At 46.7% G+C, this 25,468-nt stretch overlaps 1 protein-coding gene and 1 pseudogene across 1 annotated transcript in view; both read right to left on the bottom strand.

The window, feature by feature from the left end:
* Nucleotides 1–9,877: 9,877 nt before the first annotated feature.
* The window catches only part of LOC134205058 (solute carrier family 22 member 21), a 217,320-nt gene continuing 201,729 nt past the window's right edge, over nucleotides 9,878–25,468 (bottom strand). The window contains exon 8 of the mRNA XM_062679950.1: nucleotides 9,878–10,550. Coding sequence (XP_062535934.1) covers nucleotides 9,884–10,550 — 667 coding nt within the window. The 3' untranslated portion in view covers nucleotides 9,878–9,883. The remainder of the gene's footprint in view (nucleotides 10,551–25,468) is intronic.
* Nucleotides 24,071–25,468, bottom strand: part of LOC134218289 (uncharacterized) — a 10,541-nt pseudogene continuing 9,143 nt past the window's right edge.

Genomic DNA, 25,468 nt, shown 5'->3' with positions numbered 1-25,468 from the left:
GGTTGTCGCTCGACGAGGTGGCTGCTATTTACCGAAAAGGAGGGGACCGTTGCGTTGACTGAACAGAAGAGAACAGCAAAAGACAAGTCCGATAACAATCAGTTTGAGAAAATGGGCCACTGACTGCAGGGTTCGATGCTTGGAAGCTCACAAAGTGGTTTACGGTCGTACGAGCTGTGAGAATCAGTAATCCATCATTTGAACGAGTGGCTTATCAATTATTTTCTTTGCAATAGACTCTGTTTAGATGCCTGTCATGTAGGAAATTCACTATTCCAAGTGCATATATCTGGAGGAATTTAAATTGACGCAAAACGTGTATTCCACAAACCTAGCAATGCTATTTTTACTTTTCTCAGACGCTATTAATCCGAATGAAATGTGAATCCAATCAGCACGGATGCTGCAACATTCCAAAAAAAAATTAAATCTACATAATAATATTCAGAAACAATCAGAACCCAAATCATATACGAAGAAATGAAAATTCGATTAGAACAAATAAAAAACACAAGACAAATCAGTCAAAAACGATCAGTCAAAAAAAATTCAACCAGAATCTAATCCAAATTCAATCCAAATCCAATCCAAGTGCAAACCATATCCAATCCAACGCCAATCCAAATAAAATCCAAATGCAATCCAAATCCAATCCAAATCCAATCCAAATCCAATCCAAATCCAATCCAAATCCAATCCGAATCGAATCCAAATCCAAATCCAATGCAAACCCAATCAAATCCAATCCAAATCCAGTCAAAGTGCAAACCATATCCAATCAAATCCAGTCCAAATCCAGTCAAATCAATCAAATCAATCAAATCCAATCCAGTCAATCCAATCAAATCCAGTCCAAATCCAGTCCAAATCCAATCCAAATCAATCCAAATCCAATCAAATCAATCCAGTCAATCCAAATCCAATCAAATCAATCCAAATCGGTCAAATCAGTCAAATCCAATCCAAATCAGTCCAAATCCAGTCAGTCATCAATCGGTCAAATCAATCCAAATCAATCCAGATCCAGTCCAGGTCAGTCAGATCCAGGTCAAGGTCAATCCAAATCCAGTCCAAATCCAGTCCAAATCAGTCCAAGTCAATCAATCAGTCCAGATCCAGTCAAATCCAGTCAAGATCCAGTCAAATCGGTCCAGGTCGGTCCAGGTCAGTCCTCAGTCCAGGTCAGTCAGGTCAGATCGGTCAGGTCAGTCGATCAGTCCAAGGTCGATCAGTCCAGATCCAGTCCAGATCCAGTCCAGATCAGGTCAGTCAGATCCAGTCCAGATCCAGTCCAGATCCAGTCAGATCCAGTCAGTCCAGATCCAGTCAGTCAGTCCAGTCAGATCAGGTCGATCCAGTCAGTCCAGTCCAAGTCCAGTCCAAATCGGTCAGTCAAGATCCAGTCCAGTCTGGAGTCCAGGTCAGTCCAAGTCGGTCAGTCCAGGTCAGTCATCAGTCCAAGTCAGTCGATCCAGTCCAGATCCAGTCAGATCAGTCAGTCCAGGTCAGTCAGATCCAGTCCAGTCAGTCCAGATCCAGTCCAGATCAGTCCAGGTCCAGTCCAGGTCAGTCCAGATCAGTCCAGATCCAGTCCAGATCCAGTCCAGATCCAGTCCAGATCCAGTCCAGATCCAGTCCAGATCAGTCCAGATCCAGTCCAGATCAGTCCAGATCCAGTCCAGATCAGTCCAGATCCAGTCAGATCAGTCCAGATCCAGTCCAGATCCAGTCAGTCCAGTCAGATCGGTCGAGATCCAGTCAGATCCAGTCAGGATCCAGTCCAGGATCCAGTCAGATCCAGTCCAGATCCAGTCAGTCAGATCAGTCCAGATCCAGTCCAGATCCAGTCAGGTCAGTCAAGTCCAGTCAGTCAGGTTCAGTCCAGATCCAGTCAGGTCCAGTCCAGTCAGTCAAGATCCAAGTCAGGTCCAGTCCAGATCAGTCAAGTCGGTCCAGTCAGTCAGTCCAGTCCAGGTCAGTCCAGATCCAGTGTCAGGTCAGTCCAGATCCAGTCCAGGTCAGTCCAAGATCAGTCCAGGTCCAGTCCAGATCCAGTCCAGATCCAGTCGATCCAGTCAGTCCAGTCAGGTCCAGTCCAGGTCGGTCCAGTCCAGGTCAGTCAGGTCAATCAGTCAGATCAGTCCAAGGTCAGTCCAGATCCAGTCCAGGTCAGTCAGTCCAGTCGGTCAGTCCGGGTCAGATCGGTCCAGGTCAGTCAGATCGGTCCAGATCAAGTCCAGGTCAGTCCAGGTCCAGTCCAGATCCAGTCAAGGTCAGTCAGGTCCAGTCCAGTCGGTCAGGTCGAGTCCAGATCCAGTCCAGTCAGGTCCAGGCCAGTCAAGTCCAGTCAGGTCAGTCCAGATCCAGTCCAGATCCAGTCAGTCCAGATCAGTCCAGGTCAAGTTCAGTCCAGGTCCAGTCCAGATCCAGTCAGGTCAGTCCAGATCAGTCAGGTTCAGTCCAGTCCAGTCCAAGTCAGTCCAGATCCAGTCCAGGTCAAGATCAGGTCCAGTCCAGATCCAGTCCAGGTCCAGTCCAGATCCCAGTCCAGGTCAGTCCAGTCAGTCAGGTCAAGTCCAGATCCAGTCCAGGTCAGTCAGGTCAGTCAAGGTCAAGTCAGATCAGTCCAGATCCAGTCCAGATCGGTCAGGTCAAGTCAGTCCAGGTCAGTCAAGTCCAGTCAGATCAGTCCAGATCCAGTCAGGTCAGTCCAGTCAGATCCAGTCAAAGTCCAGTCAGGTCAGTCCAGATCCAGTCCAGATCCAGGTCCAGATCCAGTCCAAATCAGTCCAGGTCAGATCCAAGTCCAGGTCAGTCCAGATCAGTCCAGGTCCAGTCCAGGTTCGGTCCAGATCGATGAGTCCAGTCAGGTCAGGTCGGTCAGATCAGTCAAGGTCGAGTCCAGATCAGTCCAGATCCAGTCCAGATCAGTCCAGTCAAGTCCAGATCAGTCAGTCCAGATCCAGTCCAGATCAGTCCAGATCCAGTCAGTCAGTCCAGTCCAGATCCAGTCAGTCAGTCAGTCCAGGTCAGTCAGAGTCCAGTCCAGATCCAAGATCAGTCAGATCAGTCAGATCCAGTCCAGGTCAGTCAGGTCAGTCCAGGTCAGTCCAGATCCAGTCCAGGTTCCAGTCCAGATCAGTCCAGGTTCAGTCCAGATCCAGTCAGTCCAGGTCCAGTCAGTCAGATCAGGTCAGGTCAGTCCAGATCCAGTCCAAGATCAGTCAGGTCAGTCCAGATCAGTCCAGATCAGTCAGTCAAGTCCAGTCCAGGTCAGTCCAGATCCAGTCAGATCCAGTCCAGGTCAGTCCAGATCCAGTCCAAGATCCAGTCCAGGTCAGTCCAAGTCGGTCAGGTCAGTCCAGATCCAGTACAGGTCAGTCCAGATCCAGTCAGGTCCGATCCAGGTCAGTCCAGATCAGTCCAGTCCAGGTCAGTCCAGATCGGTCAGGTTCCAGTCCAGATCAGTCCAGATCCAGTCCAGATCCAGTCCAGATCAGTCAGGTCAGTCCAGATCCAGTCCAGGTCAGTCCAGATCCAGTCCAGATCCAGTCCAGGTCCAGTCCAGATCCAGTCAAGATCCAGTCCAGATCAGTCCAGATCCAGTCCAGTCAGATCAGTCAGGTTCAGTCCAGATCCAGTCCAGATCCAGGTCAGTCAGATCAAGTCAGTCCAGATCCAGTCCAGGTCAGTCCAGGTCAGTCCAGGTCCAGTCAGGATCCAGTCCAGATCCAGTCCAGGTCAGGTCAGGTCAGATCCAGTCAGGTCAGTCCAGTCAGTCCAGATCAGTCAGGTCCAGTCAGTCCAGGTCCAGTCCAGATCGGTCCAGATCCAGTCCAGATCCAGTCCAGATCAGTCCAGATCCAGTCAGATCCAGTCAGGTTCGATCCAGTCAGGTCAGTCCAGATCCAGTCCAGATCAGTCAAGTCAGTCCAGAGTCAGTCCAGATCCAGTCAAGTCCAGTCAGATCCAGTCCAGATCCAGTCAGGTCAGTCCAGGTCAGTCCAGGTCCAGTCAAGTCAGTCCAGATCCAGTCCAGGTCAGTCCAGATCCAGTCAGGTCAGTCCAGATCCAGTCCAGATCCAGTCCAGGTCCAGTCAGGTCCAGTCCAGATCAGTCAGTCCAGGTCGGTCCAGATCAGTCCAGGTCAGTCCAGGTCCAGTCCAGGTCAGTCCAGAGTCAGTCCAGTCAGGTCAGTCCAGATCCAGTCAGATCCAGTCCAGGTCAGTCCAGATCCAGTCCAGATCCAGTCCAGATCCAGTCCAGATCCGGTCAGGTCCAGATCCAGTCCAAGTCAGTCCAGATCCAGTCAGTCAGATCCAGTCCAGTCCAGATCCAGTCCAGATCCAGTCCAGGTCGGTCAGATCCAGTCAGGTCCAGTCCAGATCGAAGTCCAGGTCAGTCCAGGTCAGTCAGATCCAGTCCAGATCCAGTCCAGATCGGTCAGATCCAGGTCCAGTCCAGATCCAGTCCAGTCAGTCAGTCAGGTCCAGTCAGTCCAGGTCAGATCCAGATCCAGTCCAGATCAGTCCAGGTCAGTCAGTCAGATCGATCCAGTCCAGATCCAGTCCAGTCCAGGTCAGTCAGATCCAGATCCAGTCCAGGTCAGTCCAAGGTCAGTCCAGATCGGTCCAGATCAGTCCAGATCCAGTCTAGTCAGTCCAGATCGGTCAGATCCAGTCCAGATCGGTCAGGTCGGTCAGATCAGTTCAGGCCCGGTCAATTTGGTCAGTCCAGATCCAGTCCAGGTCGGTCAGATACAGTCCAGTCCAGATTCAGTCCAGATCAGTCGATCCAGTCCAGTCAAGAGTCCAGTCAGATCAGTCCAGTCAGTCCAGGTCGGTCAGATTGGTCCAGTCTAGAGTCGGTCAGATCAGTTCAGTCAGTCGATCAGATCCAGGTTCAGTTCAGGTCCAGTCCAGATCAGTCCAGATCCAGTCTAAGGTCTAGTCAGTCCAGATCCAGTCCAGGCAAATGATCAGTCTAAGGTCAGTCAGATCAGTTCGGTCAAGTCTAGTCAGGTCAGTCCAGATCAGTCCAGGTCAGTCAGGTCAGGTCAAGTCCAGTCCAGATCCAGTCCAGATCCAGTCCAGATCCCGGTCAGATCCAGTCAGGTCAGTCAGGTCCAGGATCCGTTTCCCAGATCCAGTCAGGTCGGTCCAGATCCAGGGCCAGATCCAGTCCAGTCAGTCCAGGTCAGTCAAGATCCAGTCCAAGATCCCAGTCAGGTCGATCAGTCGATCCAGTCCAGATCCAGTCAAGATCAGTCCAGGTCCAGTCCAGTCAGGCCCAGTCCAGATCAGTCAAGGTCGGTCCAGATCCAGTCCAGAGTCCAGTCCAGGTCTGAGTCAGTCCAGGTCAGTCCAAGGTCAGGAATTCCAGTCCAGATCAGGTCAGTCAGATCTGGTCAGTCGGTCCAGATCCAGGTCAGATCAGTCCAGTCAGTCCAGATCTTGTCCAGATCCGTTCAGGTCAGGTCCAGGTCATGTCCAGGTCCAGTCCCAGTCAGTCAGAGCTCAGTCCAGGTCAGTCAAGATCAGATCGAAGATCCAGGTCAGTCAGTCAGGTCAGTCCAGGTCCAGGCCCAGTCCAGGTCCAGTCAGGTCAGATTCGTTTCCAGTACAGATCCAGGTCAGTTCCAGATCGGTCAGTCCAGGTCAGTCCAAAGGTCAGTCCAGTCCAGTCAGGTCGGTCCAAGATCTGGTCAGTCCAGTCCAGATCCAGTCGAATCGGTCAGATCCAGTCCAGATCGGTCCAGATCCAGTCCAGATCAGTCAGATCCAGTCCAGGTCAGTCCAAGTCAGTCCAGGTCAGTAGATCCAGTCCAAGTCAGTCCAGTCAAGATCTTGTCCAGTCCAGTCGATCCAGTCAGCCCAGATCCAGTCAGATCAGGTCAGTCAGGTCAGTCCAGTCCAGATCAGATCCAGATCTAGGTCAGTCAGATCAGATCCGGTCAGATCCAGTCCAGATCAGTCAGGAGTCAGGTCCAGTCGAGTCAGATCCAGTATCAGTCCAGGTCTGATCCAGGTCTGATCCAGTCCAGTCAAATCCAGTCCAGATCTAGAGTCAGGTCAGTCAGGTCTTGTCAGGTCCAGTCCGGGTCCAGTCCAGGTCCAAGTCCAGTCAGTCTTGTCAGTCCCAGTCAGATCAATTCCAGATCCAGTCCAGTCAGTCAGTCAGATCCAGATCCAGTCCAGATCCAGTCCAGTCAGGTCCAGTCCAGATCCAGTCAGATCCAGTCAGGTCCAGTCCAAGATCGGTCCAGATCCAGTCAGATCCAGTCCAGGTCCAGTCCAGATCCAGTCAGGTCAGATCCAGTCCAGATCCAGTCAGGTCAGTCCAAGTCCAGGTTCAGATCCAAGTCAGTCAGATCCAGTCCAGGTCAGTCCAAGTCCAGTCCAGATCCAGTCAAGGTCAGTCAGATCCAGGTCAGGTCAGTCCAGATTGAGTCCAGTCCAGGTCAGTCAGGATCCAGTCCGGTCCAGGTCCAGTCCAGATCCAGTCCAGGTCGATCAGATCCAGTCAGGTCAGTCCAGATCCAGTCAAGTCAGTCAGTCAGGTCAGTCAGGTCAGATCCAGATCCAGTCGAGTCCAGTCAGATCCAGTCCAGATCCAGTCCAGTCAAGTCAGAGTCAGTCCAGTCAGGTCCAGATCCAAGTCAGTCCAGATCAGTCCAGATCCAGTCTAAGTCAGTCCAAGTCCAGGTCAGTCCAGATCGGTCCAGTCAGATCCAGATCAGATCCAGTCAGGTCAGTCCAGATCGATCCAGTCAATCCAGATCCAGTCCAGAGTCCAGTGGAGTCAGTCAGATCCAGTCAGGCCCAGTCCAGATCAGTCAGGTCGGTCAGTCCAGAGTCAGTCCAGGTCCAGTCCAGATCAGTCAGGTCCGGTCAGTCAGATCCAGTCAGATCCAGTCCAGGTCGGTCCAAAGTCAGTCCAGATCCAGTCCAGGTCAGTCCAAGTCAGTCAGGTCAGTCCAGATTCCAGTCCAGATCAGATCCAGGTCAGTCCAGGTCCAGTCCAGATCCAGTCCGGTCCAGTCCAGATCAATTGGTCCAGATCCAGTCAGGTCAGTCCAGTCAGTCAGATCCAGTTCAGATCCAGTCCAGATCCAGTCCAGATCCAGTCAGATCAGTCCAGATCCAGTCCAGTCAGAGTCAGTCAGGTCAGTCCAGATCCAGTCCAGATCCAGATCAGTCAGGTCAGTCCAGATCCAGTCTCCAAGTCCAGTCCAGATCCAGATCAGTCCAGGATCCGGTCAGATCCAGGTCGGTCAGAGTCAGTCCAGGTCCAGTCCAGGTCAGTTCAGATCCAGTCCAAGATCCAGTCCAGATCCAGTCCAGATCCAGTCCAAGGTCGGTCAGATCAGTCAGTCCAGATCAGTCCAGGTCAGATCCAGGTCAGTCCAGTCAAGGTCAGATCAGTCCAAAGTCCAGTCCAGATCCAGTCCAGGTCGGTCAGTCAATCGGTCGATCCAGGTCAGTCCAGATCCAGGTCAGTCCAGGTCAGTCCAGATCCAGTCAGGTCAGTCAGTCAGATCTAGTCAGGTCTGAGTCAGTGCAGTCCAGTCGTTTCCAGTCAGTCCAGATCCCAGTCAGAGTCAGTCCAAGATCGAGTCAGTCTTGTCCAGTCCAGTTCAGGCCCAGATCATGTCAGGTCAGTCCAGTCCAAGGTCAGTCCAGATCCAGTCAGATCAGGCCCAGAGTCCAGTCCAGATCCAGTCCCAGTCAGGCCAGTCCAGGTCAGTCAAGTCAGGTTCGGTCCAGTACAGATCAGTCGGTTCCAGTCTAGATCCAGTCAGGTCAGTCCAGAAGTCAGTCCAGATCAGGTCGGTTCAGTCCAGTCCAGGTCAGTCCAGATCCAGTCTGGAGTCTGTCAGGTCAGTCAGTCCAAGTCCAGGTCAGATCTGAAGTTCAGTCCAGATCTAGGTTCAGTCCAGATCTAGTCCAGATCAGTCAGATCCAGTCCAGGTCAGTCCAGATCCAGTCCAGGTCAGTCCAGATCCAAGTCCAGATCCGTCAGTCCAAGGTCAGTCAGGTCAGTCCAGATCCAGTCCAGTCAGGTCCGTTTCCAGATCAGTCAGGATCCAGTCCAGATCAGGCCAGGTCAGTCCAGGTCAGTCCAGGTCAGTCCAGATCCAGTCGTCAGTCCAGATCCAGTCCAGGTCAGTCAGATCCAGTCCAGATCCAGTCAGGTCAGTCAGGTCAAGTCAGATCCAGTCAGTCCAGATCCAGTCAGATCAGTCCAAGTCCAGTCCAGGTCCGTCCAGGTCAGTCCAGGTCCAGTCAGGTCAGATCAATCCAGGTGCAGTCGGTCCGAGCCGTTTCCAGATCTGGGTTCAGTACCAGATCTAGTCGAAGCCAGTCCAGATCTTAGTCAGTCAGATCAGTCCAGATCTTGTCCAGGTCAGTTTCCAGGTCAGGCCCAGATCCATCCAGAGTCAGTCCCAGTCAAGGCTCAGTCCAGATCCAGTCAGATCAGATCCAAGATCAGTCCAGGTCAGTCCCAGTCCAGTGATCCAGTCAGTCCAGGTCAGGTTCGTTTCCAGTACAGGTCCTGTCAGTTCAGTCTAGGTCAGTCCAGGTCAGTCCAGAATGATCCAGATCTAGTTCAGTCCAGGTCAGTCAAGGCCAGTCCAGGTCCAGTCAAAGTCTTGTCCAGGTCAGTCCAGGTCAGCCCCCAAGATCAGTCCAGGTCAGTCCCAGTCCAGATCCAGTCAGGTTCAGATTCAGTACCGATCCAGTCCAAGTCCAGTCCAGTTCCAGTCTAGGTCTGTCAGATTAGATTCAGTCAGTCAGGTCAGTCAGTCCAGGTCTAAGTCCAGTCAAGGTCGGATCCGGATACAGTCAGATCCAGTCCAGATCCAGTCCAGAATGAGTCCAGGTCTAGTTCAGTCCAGTCTGATCGAGGCCAGTATGAGTCTGGAGTCAGTCCAGGTCAGTCAGGATCTTGTCCAGTCAGTCCAGGTCCACTGAGTCAGTCAGGTCAGATCTTGATCCAGTCAGTCCAGTCAGGTCCAGGTTCAGTCCAGTCTAATTCAGTCAAGGTCAAGGTCCAGTCAGGTCCAGGTCAGTCAGGTCAGTCGGTCAGGTCAGTCCAGGTCGGTCAGGTCCAGTCCAGATCGGTCCAAGTCAGTCCAGATCCAGTCCAGGTCCAGTCCAGGTCAGTCTAAGTCAAGTCAGTGATCAAGTCAGGTCCAGGTCAGGTCCAGTCCAAAGGTCAAGGTTCAGTCAATCTAAATTCCAGTCAGGTCCAAAGGTCAGTCAGTCAGTCAGTCCAAAGTCAGTCCAAGGTCAGTCCAGGTCAGTCCAGGTCCAGTCAGATCAGTCCAGGTCAGTCAGGTCCAGTCCAAAGATCCCAAGTCAGTCCAGAAATACAGTCCAGAAATCTGAAATCAATCCAGATCAGTCAAGATCTTGTTTCAAATCCAGTCCAGATCCAACCCAGGTCAGTCCAGTCAAATCAGTCCAAATCAGTCCAGGTCAATCCAAATCAGTCAGTCAATCAGATCCAATCAAATCGGAATCCAAGTCAGTCAAATCAATCTCAAAGTCTAATCCAATCAATCCAAATCAATCGAATCCGTTTGCCTCTTGATCTTCATCCTCCCCAGCCACTATGTGGGGCGATAATACCTTCATACCCCATGTCGGAGCCAACGATCCATTTGATAATTGGGCTTCAGGCTGTAGTTATTGCCTGTTTAAATGATAAGTTTGCTAATTAACAACCTGTACCCAAGCATACAGGTATAAATAATGGGATCATCATTCTTTTTTGACAAAAGCTAATATTGAATAATATTCTAACGACAAACAAGAAAAGTTGAGAAATTTCTTTCTATTCACATTCAAAAAGTCAATCATTTTAACTATAATCAGTTTTATCGTCTTTCACTATTTTCATCACATATACCGTTTAACCGCTTGCGCTCGGACATCTCACAATCTGCATCACTTGGTGCACTTGTTTTGGGCTTCTTGGGCAAAGACCAGAAACTGTGATTCTTGCCAAATTGTTGCGCTTGTTCGATCGTTTCCGGCAGTGATTGATGCAGCGTTTCTGGTAGAAGTGATGCACACACTGCTGCAACAGCTGATGTTCCTCCTATGACCAAAAACGGATATCGCACGTCGTACTCCGTTCCCAGGTAGACCACATACGGCCCCAAAATGCCAACCAAATTGGACATGATGGCAGCGAAAGCCAGCCCCGTATTTCTCAAACAGGTTGGATAGATTTCAATAGACTGCAGGTTGACGGCGAAGAAGTTGATGCTGATGCAAAATTTGATGGCGACCGTGAGGGTGACGGTTATCGCTTCATACTCCGATTGACGGGCAATCATGTAAATTGGGATACAGATCACGGTGGCGACGAGAAAAGCCAACGAGTTGGACACCCGACGACCAAGCCTGTCCGATAGGTACTGCCCGATTTTGTAGGCGGGCAGCTCAATGGCACTCTGCCACAGGAAGTTCAAAAACGGATTGCCATCCATTCGAGAGCTGAGCAGCATCACGGTAAAATAGGTCAAACTGACGACCATCCTGAGGAAGATGAGAATTGATTAGTTTTCGATAGGTTATGTATAAAGCTGATCATGAATCAGGATGCCACATCAAGAATTAAAGTCAACCGATTAATACAATTGTATAAACGTGATTTTGTAAAATGAGGTCAGTTGATTCATAAACAGCAGTTCAAAAATCAGCAGGGAGTCGGTCATCTTCAAGTAATATACGAATCTAAAATTGTTCTCTTTATTGACAATGAACTCAGGCGACCGAATAGCGGCGCCATTGTCTTTGAGTCGCACGCCCGCCGCCAGGGCCGGACCCAGCTCGTAACCTTCCCTTGGTTTCTTAGGAAGTGACCAGAACTTTTGCTGCTTTCCAAACTTCTGCGCTTGTTCGATTGTTTCCGGAAGCGACTGGTGGAGTGTTTCTGGCAAACACGAAGCACATGTAGCTCCGAATGCTGACATCAGTCCAATTACTATGAACGGATATCGTACGTCGTACTCCGTTCCGAGGTAGACCACATATGGTCCGAATATGCCGAACAAATTAGCCATAATGGCCGCAAAGGCTAGACCCGTTTGCCTCAAACACGTCGGATAGATTTCAATTGATTGCAGATTGACGGCAAAAGTTTATGCTGACGCAGAATTTGATGGCAATAGAAAGGGCGATGGCAGTGGATTTAATTCGGCAACGCGAATGATGAACACAATCGGAATACAGATGAGCGATGCAGTCAAAACGCCAGGGGAATTGGAAGCCCGCCTGCCCAGCTTATCGGAAAGAATTTGACCGATTTTGTACGCCGGCAGTTCGATGGCACTCTGGAAGAGAAAATTGAGGAATGGGTTGCCATCCAGGCGGGAGCTCAGCAAGACCAGCGTGAAGTAGGTGATGCTGGCAACGATCCTGGAATGTGAAATTGTGATTTAGTGCTATTAGAATATGGAGTTCAGTTTTGCGTGTTCAATGGAGTCATATTTACCACATTCCGACATAGAGGACAAAGAACACAGACGACACAATTTAACATTGACACATTGAAGGTTAGTTAACAGTTACATATATGCACATAGAATAACCAAGATAGCAGCTTTGAATACCAGCACTTCATGAACCTAAACCATAAATGATACGTTGCTTAGATGTGAAATGATGCTCTACAGTCCAACCTACAATCCTTCCATGCACACCTGTTTCAGCATTTTTTCCTATTTGTACTAATTAGTGATAAGAAAAAGAACACTATAAATACACATTTTTTTATTTTTTTCTTATTTGTTCTATTTGTGTGTTTCGGATTTGGAAACATTGGATTTTGGCAACTGTCGATAAGATCTATGACCCATTCATACCGCCATGAAGGTACAGAATAGTTAAGCACCAGCTATTATGGCGTAATCGAAACAGGGATAATTTTGAGAAACGACAAATCTGTTAGAACAATGTCTCAGCTTGACAATTAGTCTGAAAAATTGAATGATTTGATTCGGAAATTCGTTCAGCAACTCAATGGGATATTCTTCCAGGATTGTTTTGCCTTTCTCGTATACAAAGTAATTTATTAATTCCTTTAGATATTCCATAAAAAAATATCTTTTCATTCACATTCGCGATTTCTTCGAAAAATTTTCTCCATGTGTTGCTTTTAAACTTCTTTCAGGGATTTCCCCAAAAATTCCTTCAGAATTTCTTTAGGAAGAAATTTCTCCTGGGTAATCGTTCAAAAAATTTATTTGAGAATTTGAAAACTAGTGCCTTAAGTACTTTCCAAAGGAATTTCGGGAACAAATGCAAATAAATTTCTGGAGGATTCTTAAGTAACTCCTTCAAAAACTTCCGAAAGAGCTCCTGGACGAGGACAATTCGTGAGGGTAACTTATCTGGATATGTGGAAATATTTTCGATAACAGAAATTCCCGTAAGAAATTGCGAAGTGATTTTTGGACTTGGACTCTGGAGATTGACTTCTTTCGGCGATAGAAGTCTTAATAAGTAGCAAATACTTTGTTGCTCCTACATCCTAAGTTTCGGTTAATTTTTTAACCTTCTTCAAAGGGTTAGGTTACAAACTCCTAACCCCTTGAAGAAGGTTAAATATATTAACCGAAACGTCGGATGTAGAGACAACAAAGCATTTGCTAATTATTAACACTGCTATCGCCGAAAGAAGTCATTGTTTTGGAGAAATATTCGATTAATAAATATCTGTAGCTTCCTGGCGACCTTCTGAAAGGAATACTGGATGAATTTTGAAGGCAATCCCTGTGGTGTGACAATAAGAAACATCTGAGAGAATTTGTAAAGGATTTTCCGAAGTAATTTCTGGAGATATTCCAAAATGATTTCTTGAAACATTTTTAGGAGTTCCTGAAGAGTTTCCAAAAGATTTTTTTTTTAATTTATTTTTGCCTTTCTGGTACAATCAAGAACTTTTGATAGAGGGCCCGGAGACCCATACTGTTATATACCGATCGACTCAGCTCGACGAACTGAGGTGTTGTCTGTATGTGTGTGTGTGTGTGTGTGTGTGTGTGTGTGTGTGTGTGTGTGTGTGTGTGTGTGTGTGTGTGTGTGTGTGTGTGTGTGTGTGTGTGTGTGTGTGTGTATCAGTGTGCAGTGTTGTCTTACACTCAGAGCAAAAAATTCTACGCTTTGATTTCACTCCTTCTTAAAGATTGTATAATCTTAAATAAGCAAGTGCAGCTAATAAAGGGATATTTGAATTTTCTAAAAGTCATGTCAAACTATCAAAAAATTGCACCCCAGAGCCACAGGAGCGTGCGCTCTGAAAATACACTGGAGTGGAACTCATCCAACCTGACAGTGCTACGGATGCCTCTCGTGTCGCGCATTTCTAAGCACTATATGTCTTCACCGGTAACGATGTCAATAGGCATCATACCGGTGATGACGAATCGTGCGACACGGTACGGTACGCGCTCGCAACTTTTAGGCACACAAGCCTATTCGTACTTTCTAACTTCGTTCTGTAGCAGTTATTACGCAGGGCCGTGCCCTAAGCTGGCCCCCCATACATCAGTATGGACAGAGCGTTACTAGCCAGAAGCTTGCGCTTGCTGGCATAAACCGCAGAGCTATTGGACATCATCCGGGACAATGCCACTATAGCTGTGGAGGAACGCTTGCAGGCGTGGCAACCAAAGATGAGCTTATCGTCGATCATTACCACCAAGTGTTTGATGAAGCGTTCAGAGGTGACCCTTATCACCGCTTGTTGCTCCGACTTTCGGTTGTTAACAACAACCACCTCAGTCTTGTGGTGAGCCAGTTCTAACTTCCTGGAACTCATCCACTCCTCCACAATTGCGATCGAAAGGGCTGCAGTCAACTCCACCTCTTCGATCGATTTGCCGTAGACCTCCAGCGTAATATCGCCAGCGAAGCCGACGATTACCACGCCCACCGGGGACTTCAGCCTCAAGACACCGTCATACATGACGTTCCATAACACCGGACTCAGTATGGAACCTTGTGGAACCCCTGAGGTTATGTCAATGCACTTCCGAACCGCCTCCGTGTCGTATACCAGTACTCGATTCTGGAAGTAGCTTCCGAGAATCTTGTACAGGTACTCGGGAATTCCAAGACGCAGGAGCGCATCTGCAATAGCTGCCCAACTGGCACTATTGAAAGCATTCCTCACGTCGAGAGTCACTACCCTAGCAGCACGCATGTTCCACATAGGTTACTGCAACTCAAATATGACCAGATTTAGTCACAATGAAGTTGCTGCAACCATTTTTGTCCAACTTGTGCTGCCCGGGTACTGCACAACTACCCCTTACGCTGGATTGCTATCTCCGCGGATTTGGTAACCGACAAGATAGCGTCTACGGTCGACTTACCCTTTCGGAAGCCAAACTGGTTACTCGATAGACCAACCGCACCCTCAGTGCGTATCAACAACCTGTTGAAGATGATCTTCTTGAGTACCTTCCCCTGCCGTATCAAGCAGGCATATTGGTCTATATGCCGACGGATTCCCAGAGTGGTTTTCCTGCCTTTGACAATAGACCAAGCTCTGCTTTTCATGCTTCAGGAAGACTCCTCGTCCAGGCATCTCTGCATGACAGATCTGAACATCTCGGGAGCCTCAGCAGTGGCCGCTTTGATCGGAATACCGTCCGGTCCTGGCGCCTACACTAAAGGACTGTGCAATCCACTGCAAGTTCCGCCACAGTTACTCTTCCCTCGTCAGCACCCTGGTCCTGGCAGCTCCACAAAGTGAGGCCAGAGACTTGGAGTCATGACGCGGAAGAGCCCTCATGATGATCCTTCCAGCATCTCTGAGACCGCTCTGTAGGGACCATCGCCCCACGTGTCTTGGCCATTACGACCATATAGGCGTCACTCCATGGATTCGCGTTGGCACTTTGACACAGGCCCTCGAAGCAGGCTTTTTTGCTTGATCTAATCTCAGTCTTTAGAGCAGCTCTAGCAGCCACGATCGCCACTTGTCGTTCAACACGCTCCTCTTCTGTGCGTGCTCGATGCATCCGCCTCCGTGCCCGTAGGCAGGAGCGGCGCTGGTTCGCAATTGCTTGAGTCCACCAGTAAGCCAGTGGCCTCCCTTTCCTAGGGTGGACTTTCCTAGGCATTGTGGCATCGCATGCACGCGAGAGTATTGTTACCAGATGCTCGCCGCTCAGACCGAAAGAATTGTGCTCGCGGCGGAGTGCTTCCTTAAACACCTCGTCGTCGAAGTACGATGTCTTCCACATACGAGGGCTAGGCCTCGCCCCTTCTTACGTCCGCCGAATGCTGGTCGTATAGCCGATACTGTAGCGAACCGCCAGGTGGTCGCTGTGAGTGTAGCCATCCAGTTCGAACTACTTGTTTGGCTAGGGCTCTAGAACGTAACGTCGATAATCGACTCGGCCCCGTTCCAGCTGTAGGAACTTTGTGTGTGTGTGTGTGTGTGTGCGTGTGTTTTTTTATAAAGGGATGAAGGCAAATCTGCAAACAGACACATGGAAACTCAGGGCTCGGGGATGGCTGAAGGCCGACCCGCTAAATCCACCCAAGTAACAGAAGGTTTCTTGGGTTACCCTCTCTTGTAGTGCTCTGATTCCCCCTTACTTGACTTACTGGGCGCCAATACTTCGGAGGGGGACTGTGCTCACTCATGCACTTCACATGTTCAGCCTCTATCAAGCACAGCTAGTTCGCTACATTTTTCTCATCGAAGCATTTTTTATTCGGTTTGCGCGTCTCTTGATCTTTGACGCTCACTGTCTCTCTTCCACATAGGGTAACAGTTCGCCGCTTCATCTCATAGCTCCTATTTCCATCCCATCAAAAACAAAGCAATGGAAAGGAATTTCGTTTCTTTATTATTTTTGTGATTTTTTTCAGCAGTGAGCACGCATGTTGATAAAAAGAAGCGACGAATTTGGTGCCGTATTTCTTTGTTTAGCGATGAGATGGATATATGTACAGAGAGATGGAGATCGGAACATTTCCCCTACCATTCAGCACCACTGCATCTTTGAGCCGTTTAGCTCTCGACGTGCTCGCAGCCTACTCAGATAGTCCCCCGGCGGCGAGAGCTTCCCCGAAAACCGACGACCCGTGGAAGTTTATTGCGTGTCCAACATTAATGTCTCTGCCTAGATAGTCCGAGGCACTTTCTCACTTCAACGGGAAACCGGTTGGATGCCAAAGTTGGTCCAGAGATTCCGGGTGGAGAAAAGCGTCTGGTTCACTGGCAGGGAGTTCCTCGACGATGGAATTTCCCTCGGGACCGATGACTCGCTTCCGTGTAAGACTAGTTGAATATCTTTTACCACTTTTAACATTTCTGGTGTTTTCAGATCGGCGCAGGTCTGGAGGCCTTTCTTACTTCAGCGAGGGATCGGTCCGAGTGCCCAAGTCGATCCAGAGATTCCGGGTGGAGCATAGCGTCCGGTTCAATAATGCTCCGACGACTCGAAAACAATGCTACAACGCGTGACGTTCTACTCGGCCTAGTTCCCGACGATGGATCTAGCCTACTCCGGCTCTCCGGCGGCGGAAGCTCTTCGAAACCAATCTTCTGTATTCTTGAGCCATTAAGCCAGTTCTGTCAAACAGTTCTTCGATTAGTAGCAGTAAGAGAAGACCGCTGGCCAGCGTATCTACATCAATACTCGGACACGGAGTTCTTGTCTGGGCGGCTGGTGTAATCACGAGGAGGAATCTGACTCGGCTTAATAGCACCTATAGGATGATGGCCATGCATACCGTACCATGTCGATCGCTTTGGTTGCCTTTTCGCAAGCCCTTCTCTCTTGAGCCGGTCGTCGGTCATGACTTCTCCGACCGTAATGGTACTACGCTGTACTGCCTTTCGGTTGCTGTGATGGACGAATGCCAGCTTTTTTCCGAACAACCAGTTTTCGATTATTTCTATCGCCTGCGTTGCTCGTACATCGCCCTTCTCTACTGTTTCTCCGAGTACTATGAAAGCCACGTCGTTTACAAACCCAACGATCTTCACACCTCTTGGTAGTGCTAGCTTCAATAGCCCATCGTACATCTCGTTCCACAACGTCGGCCCCAGGATGGAGCCTTGGGGAACACCCGCTGTTATGCCTTCAGCCCTTCATGAGTTTCGTAGACCAACGTCCTATTCTCGAAGTAACTCTTCAGGATTCTGCACAGGTACCCTGGAACCCTCATCCTGTGTAGGGAGCTGGCTATTGCTTCCCAGCTGGCGCTGTTGAACGCATTTTTTACGTCTAAGGTCATAGCACAGTAGCGGTTTCCTCTCCTCTTTTGCTTCTTGGCTGCATCAGCTGCTTCGACGACTATCCGGATGGCGTCAACTGTGGACCTGGTCTTCCTTAACCCGAACAGCATGCTTGATAATCCGTTTGCACCTTCTGTTTAGATCGCCAGCCTGAATAAGAATGACCCTTTCAAGGAGTGTCTAGCTGGCAAAAAGGCCTGTAGGCCGATGGATCTCCGGGTGGCTTACGCGGCTTCGGCAGCAGTACCAACTTTTGCCGCTTCCAGCAATCGGGGAAGTTTCCTTCGTTTATGCACTTCTGCAATGTGGTGCGAAACATAACCTGGATCGCCGTTTTCAAGACCAGCTTGGGGACACCTCGTCCCGGAGCCTTATTAGTTTTTAGGCGTTTTGCTGCCGTAACCCGTTCATGGTAAGTGACACAAGTTTCATCTCTACTGGTGTTGGCCTCACCTTACGGTGTGGGAGGCCAGACTGATGATTCGTGATGCGAAAAGAGTCCCTCAATAATTGTTTTGAGTTTTTCTGGGCTCCTTTCTTGCAGCATCGCTGGGCCTTTAATCTTAGCCATAGCGTCCCTGTATGCATCCCCAATGGGTTCACATCCGCGTTGTGGCAGCATTCTTTCATGCAAGCTGCCTTACGGAGCCTGATTTCTGTTTTAAGAGCAGCTTTAGCCGCCCTAAACACTACTGGTCTGCGCCCGACTTTTTCTACGTCGTTGTGGGCTCTCTGCATCTTCCTCCTTGCTCGAAAACAGCTGCGACGGAGATCGGCAATCGTTTCATTCCACCAGTTGATTGGCCTACGTACATACCGTGGCTGTACCTTTCTCGGCATGGTTGCATTGCAGGCTCGGGTCGGTTGCCCCACTCTACTGCCCAGGAGTTGAAGTCCCCAGCAATGACGACTCCTCTGCTACCTTATCCACATTCCGTTTGAACTGATTAAACGTCCAATGTGGCGGTGCGTTGCAGCTACATATATAGATCCTATACACAATACACAATGTATTGGTAAGGGTATCTTCCTATCGTACATATAGTGGCCGCTCCTGCTTCATCCACTACCCAATTACCGTTTCCTGGAGGGATCCGATATGGATCAGAGATGATTGCAACGTCGCATTTCGAGTCCCTCGCGGATTGCCATAGCATGTGCCGGCCGGTCTCGGCTCGACTCTGCTGATGCTGCCGGTATCTGCTCAGCATTGCTGCTTTGTCGGGTCTGTAGGGTGGACTGCTGATGTACTGGCTAGGTTTCGGCTGATGATGGTCGCTTCGATGGTGTCGAGCGATGAAAAAAGCGGTCGGTGCAGACTTCATTTCCCTGCTAAAAGGTGTGAGTGCTAGAGATGGGCAAAACAGCTCATTGCAGTGAGCGGATCTGATCCGTTCAGCTCATTGAAAAGAGTCAGCTCCTTGGATCAGCTCTTCAGTTCTTTAATGCTACATATATTAAAACATAATTGTTAATATTATTATTTAAATTTTAATTATTGTTCAAAAAATTTATGTCATTCATTTTATTTATTCATTCATTCATCATTCATCTATTTTACATCACTTTGAAATGTTTAAAATGTTAAGCTGCTATAGTGAGTAATAATTTCTATTGAAAAACCGACAATTTTAAACTAAGCGGAGCGGAGCGCCCATCTCTAGTGAGTGCTGTTCAATCGATGATGCGGTTGCTTCGCTTGTCCCGGTCAGAATGAAAGGAAAAAATCGCGTTGCGCTATTTTATGGCTTCTCGGCAGACCCAGCGGCTACTCATTCGCTGGTGTCCGCACCAATCAGAACGTGGTAATGAAATGATGCAAGAATTATGCAGTACCCATATTTATAGGTTCCCTTGATCTCAATGTTTTTCGTTGAAAACAGTTTCATGCCTATTGAACCAAGTTTTCGGGTCTTATCAAGCAGCATGGACATGGAAGGCATACTTGAAATCTGTCGATTGAACTGCAGAAATTCGTCCACTGAGACGAACGATATCAACGTTTAAAATCTTTCAACACAGTGTAACGCGGTCGATTTGAATATTTTGAAATGACACCCGGTATAGTAAAGAGAGACGTAAATCCTACGTCAAAATGTGGCAATGCATTTTAATTAATGCAAAAATATGAAAAATTATCGAAAAATATGGTCTATTCCCCTTGTGACCTTTGAAATGTGATTTTTTCAATATATTTTATAATGCACGAGAAATGCATCATCACTGCTAGGTGGATGATTCTGTTTTATTTTTATTTTTGTTTCCTAAGAAATTCTAGAAGGTATTTCTCTAGCAATTTCATAAGGAATTTCGGAGAGAATTCTGAATAATAGGGAGTGAGTGCTAGTAATGGACGCCCTAACGACTAAAATTTACTTCAGTCGCTCCGCTAGAACGAGCCTCTTAACAAATTGTAATTCTGCTGCACCAGATGACAAGCAACATATATCAGCATCGTGTTTCATACATAAAACTAGCCAACACACTCATTTTTACCAATAAAGAAACCATTTTAAAATGATGTAGCTAGTATGCCTATTATGGCCACCCCCATAATACGCAATGTCGAGTTTGTTTATATACGTATTATGGTCCCCCCATTTGATTTACATGTTCCATTCCCACATGATCTTTATGCGTATAATGGCCCCCTTTGTGTGCTAGTAATGGACCCTTTAGCATATTTACATTTACAATTTACTTAATATAACTAAATTTCTGTTTTCCTGTCCATAACAAATGTATGGAACCGCTGTCCTGTTACATGAAGCAACTTCACCGGATGGAAGTTTGCAGGAAATAGACGATTCCAGCGATTAATTTGGGATTTTGCTCAGGGGTTCTATTATACGCACGGGGTCCACTACTAGCACTCACTCCCTAAAAGCCGAAATGTAGGCAATTTACAGTAAAATTGCAATTTCAACAATGGCTGGTGAAATTGAATATTTCAATAGTTAAATGAATTGAATCAATTGTTTACAATAGTTGTAAAGTCGGTGTACCAATTGTCGCCATACATAAGAACAACTATTTTTGAAAAAATAAGTAACAATCATGTGGGTGGACTTTATATATCAAGCGAAAGGTTTTACTTCCTGCTCCTTAGAACAGCTGTGAAAACCAAAATAAAATTTGTTATTATCCTCAAAATTGATTAATCCATAATAGGAACACATGCACCAGTTGTGACACTATTCTTAATTTTGGTTCCTTATTTGGCAAATCCCATTGTTTTCTTATGGGACTGGCCAAATTGGGACCACTAGTACCACAACTGGTGCAAAGGACGTTAAAAATTAAGCAAAATCAATTTTTACAATTATGCTTTGCTTGTTTTGGAGGAAATCAAAGGTGTTATCGTATCATATAAATATGCTTTATCTATATAAACTTGGTTTGCGGTGATTTGATTGGTTATTTGGCATATAAAGCACTAGTGCGACAACTGGTGCTATAGCCACAACTGGTACACCTAGCCTATAGAATTTTAGAGAATTTACTGATCGACTCATACCAAAAACTCCGGAATCCGTTGCAAATGGCTGAGTTATTGGCTCGTACTTCCTGAGCTCTTTTCGTGACGGTCCCAAATATAAAACTCTGGAATGACCCCCACGCATACCAGGAATGACAATAGGATGAACCTCCGATCTGTCTTCACAGGGTTCTAATACAGGTACTCCTCTTTCTGGAAATCATGCGGTCAAAATATTATATCGGTGTAATTTTGAGAAAATTAAGTAGGGGAAATGACGGCTTTGCCAGGTTTTGCTCTATTATTGTCAGGGGGGTTTTCTTTAACCAATTATGCTCAGATTTAACCCAACCAATCTTTGCATATCAAAGAATATTGTGGCTAAATTTCATAAAATTTGGTCAACAAAAACCCCCCTGACAATTTATATACATAAAATGAATTTCTGTCTGTCTGAACCTTATATTCTCCGAAACTACTGAACCGGATCGGCGTAAAAATTTGTATGCAGAGGTTTTAGGGCCGGGGAAGGTTCTTAAGATGTTTTAAGACCCTCCTCATTTGGAAAAGAGAGGCTTCGCATACAAATGGAAAGCAGAAATTTCTGTAACTCGAGAACTAAGCAAGAGAATAAATCAATTTTAGGCGAAACGAAGTTCGTCGGGTCTGCTAGTAATAGAACAAAACCTGCCAAAGCCGTCATTCCCCCTACTAAGAATTTTGATAATTTTTAGTAGAATTTTTTTGTAGAAATAGTTTTCCAATCAACTTCGTAAAATACGTGTTGTTTGAGCCGCAGTTACTATATGCAACTTTACTATAATATAGTAAGTTAAATTATAATTAGAGTATAAGCAAACATTTATTTGCTAGTGATATAAGTAGGCGACGGTAGCAAATTTCACTTCAAATGATAGTTAGCATATCATTCACAAAGCAGGCGTCTTAATAGTTTTCAAAACTTCTTGGTTGTTTCAATAGCTTAACGTATCAAGTTCATTTGTCAATTTCTTCGTTGATGAGTTTCAATTTAAGACCATGAGAAACCTCGAAGAAAATCGGTCCAAAGTTTGCCTATTGTGTTTAAAAAAATCTTCAAAAGTGAAACAGCATTTCATTCCGTTTTATGATGAACAAAATTCAATATATCCGAAAGTTCTTTGTTTTAAATTGTTAGTACCATAGTTTACCGACGCTCAAAAGAGGCAAGATTGCGCAGAATATTTCACTCCACGATTACAGCAGCAAGGATGAATCTATGAAGACAAGAAGCTCATCTGATCACAATAATTGCCATATCTGCAAAATTGCGCGTCAAACTGTTTTTCACAAGCAATCGAAACGCTCTTCAAAGTCAGGACCGATGTCTAAGAAACTGTGTGCAATGAAGTGTTTATCAGAAGTTTCCCTGTCAAGTCACATGCATGTTCAAAGCGGGTCCAAATTACACAATTTATCAAATGTAAGCTGAACCTTGCCAGGACCAACTCACAGCTTAGAAGCTCATCAAAAAAGCTATCCTCAGAAGATGGAAACCTTTCGTTTTCCAATGCTTTGCACAACAAGGCAACTAACGAGTCACGATTGTAAATAGTGCTACAGAGAAAAAGAAAAGAATCTACACAGTTTTGGCACAGTTTTGTTTCATTTTAATCCTAGACGATCAAATAGGGCTCAAAATATTAGAAAGGGACCGAAGAGTTATTCAATCTGGAATTGAGCCAGCACTTGAAGTCTTGTTCACGAACTTGACGATTTCTTTGAAGTAAAGCTTTTACGTATGGTTACCAAGCAGGGAAGTCTCACTTGTGGCAATGCAGCCAATTGCTATTATGTAAGAGTCTTACTGGAGGCTGGTTGGAGTACGTCAAGGCCAGACGCAATGTTAGTGTGCTAAATTCAAAGTTGGTATTGACGGAGGACAATCCTATCTCCTATAACCTACCTTCCTGCGCAATTACTGGCCCCAGGATACACGAGCAACCTTAGGGAAGATCAGGTAACCAACCCCAGTGGGAACCATATGGTCGTATGCTGGACAGGGGAAGGGAGGTGCAAATCTTATTCAACACGTCTGTTCTCCATGTCAGGATCAATCCACAACAGCGTTCATGTTCTCCATGGCGGCTGATCATCGTCCGAGTACCAGCAGGGACTCTGAGTGAAACTGTGCAAAACCATGGTCCACCGGAAATAAGGAGAGAATGGTCCTCCGGAAATTTAGGGGGGAGTTTGATGTCCAAGGCCCCTGCAAACCAGCCAAAAACTCAAAGGTGCAGCCCAATCAGGTTGTACGGCAAAGAGTGACGTAAGGACTACGTAGCTATAAAAAATGGATGGTATTGGTCATAATAATTTGTGTTTCTTTATTTACATTGAGCAAGTTGCTCGGAGGTCAACTGAATCAGAAAGGTGAATAGTTGGTCCCAGTTGGATGGACTTTAGCTTCTTCTAACCATGGAATTAACAGACTCATCAGCCCGCATCGCCGCTGAAATCCACTCGACCTGGCTTTCAGTGGAGGATATCACAATCCTAGAAGACACCATCCTCTCAAAAATGTCCGGAAACCATCCTCAAAATGTCCGTTTGGTTTTCTTGCACCGCGATAGAGAACGTACGTGGCAAAGTTGAGGAGAACTTGAAATTAATTACCATACATAGATTCTTTTCATGGCTCAAACTATTTATCTAAGAAGAGGTATTGGCGTACCTACATCGATTGTATGCTGTCATTGGCCGGAAAGTGAAATTTTCTGGCAAAATTATTATTTGGTTTTCGTTTCTGTTAGTCATGGGAAATGAAATCAGATTTTTTTCCGAACCCATTCTATACAAAAAGAAGGTCAATCCAGAGATAAATTTTCTTTAAAAGTACAAAACTTCGTAATTAGCGAATTTGATAGCGCGCGTCGGAGAGAGATGAGGCAGTAAATTTGACATGCATAGGATCACTAACAGCAACCAAGCTACCACGCTGTAAACCCGCTGCCACCGAAACAGTCCATTTTCACACCATTACCTCTTTCTTTTCATAAAATGTTGGTCCTGAGAAGAACCAATTTTCTTTTCCCAACTCCCATTCCAATAACCTTAACTGCATTCAATCGCTTGTCGATTGCACCTTTGCGTTGCAACTGTCAGAAAAGCCGCCACTTGTTGATTTTTATCGTCAAGCCTCCAAAGGTTGAAATAAATTTACTTGTCCGCTGTGAACGAGTTTCTTCAATCCCATTGAATTCCACTCATCATTCGTATCTTTGACAGATACCTATTTCGACCTCAACAGTAAGACATTCAATCAGTGTGCTTCGTTCAGTTACGTATTGCTTCACCGGTAAGCACATCCTCAACATCCTTCCGGCGAGTTGTCCTGCAGTCATCACCATGACCTTGTGATGAAACAAATAAATTAACACTTTTCTCCTGCTCAAACCAAACTATGTCCGCTTACCGTCGGATTCATGGTGTCCATATGTTCCTTCAAGCAACTCTGCAGCAAGTTCAAAAATACAAAAACGCCAGTAGGGTCAACGGAACAATGCTGCACCTTTGCCCTTCTTCGGTTTCCACTTGAAATGTGAATCGGAATGGGGTGTGACACAGGTGCATGCGGTGGTGGTGAATGGTGATGATACTCATATCCACCGAAGGAGGTCCAGGCGGTCCGTACGAGCTACCTCCGTGCCACTGCTCTGCCCCCACCGTAGCCGGACGAACTGGGAGGTGGAGGTCCGTACTGTGCTGTGACCCGGTGAGGCTATACGCTGAGTACACCGGATACGGGCCTGGAGCCGACACCGGGCCTCCTCCGGGATGCGATGGGCCGTAGTACGGTTGTAGCTTGGAGTACATTGTGAACACGAACGGATGCGGACGATAGTAAGAAAATTGGCGATCGATGGAAGCATCAAACCTTCCGCCTCCGACGGTGACGATGTGGGTAGGAACGAATTAACCACCATGTCGTGAGCAAAGAATCGAGGGGTTCAGGTTCCAGAGCAGTTCTTCCGATACCGTTATCTGGCGCGTACAAGACTAATTGGGAACTGGAACTGATCGTATGTAGAAAAAAATGCTGCTAGGTATATCGCAGGTGATGATAATTACTGAAAGCATGTCTGTTTGATGACGGAGACTGAGTGCATGGCAACTAATATTGAAAATCATGCAGCGTGAAGCGCAATAATATGAGTGATTCTTAGTGAGTCCATATAATTCACTTTCATATACATTTTGTGCGGCTGACGCTTTGTGTAAACTTCACAACATAAATGTGACGATATAGTTTTACGGAGCTGCAAGAGCTTCAATGATAGACATCTAGAAATGTCTTTTATCTGAATGAAACGGGTATGGTTATCCATCATCACTATGGTATTAATATAATCGGCGATTAACAACTACTTCGATAGTGTGGAAGAGGAAAGTAAGCGCAATGAAACACAAGATCGAATTTTATTTAAAATCTCAGCATGGCCCATAAAATAATGATTAAATTAATTCAGTCAACTACTGTAGAGGCGAACCATCTAATTCCATCTATGGATGGGCCTTTTGCAAATGCCCAATTATATTCATTTATGTGGTGTTATAACTTCTATCTTTACCATGGATGTATGCGATACTACACTTTTTCATGTAGAATCGAAATATAATATGAAATTCCTCTTTTAATTCAAAACGAAATGAAATATAGTTTCACATTCATGA

Source organism: Armigeres subalbatus, chromosome 1 (assembly GCF_024139115.2).
Source record: "Armigeres subalbatus isolate Guangzhou_Male chromosome 1, GZ_Asu_2, whole genome shotgun sequence".
Lineage (NCBI taxonomy): Eukaryota > Metazoa > Arthropoda > Insecta > Diptera > Culicidae > Armigeres > Armigeres subalbatus.
Note: the sequence above shows the minus strand (reverse complement) of the source record. Positions and strands in the feature narration are given on the sequence as shown.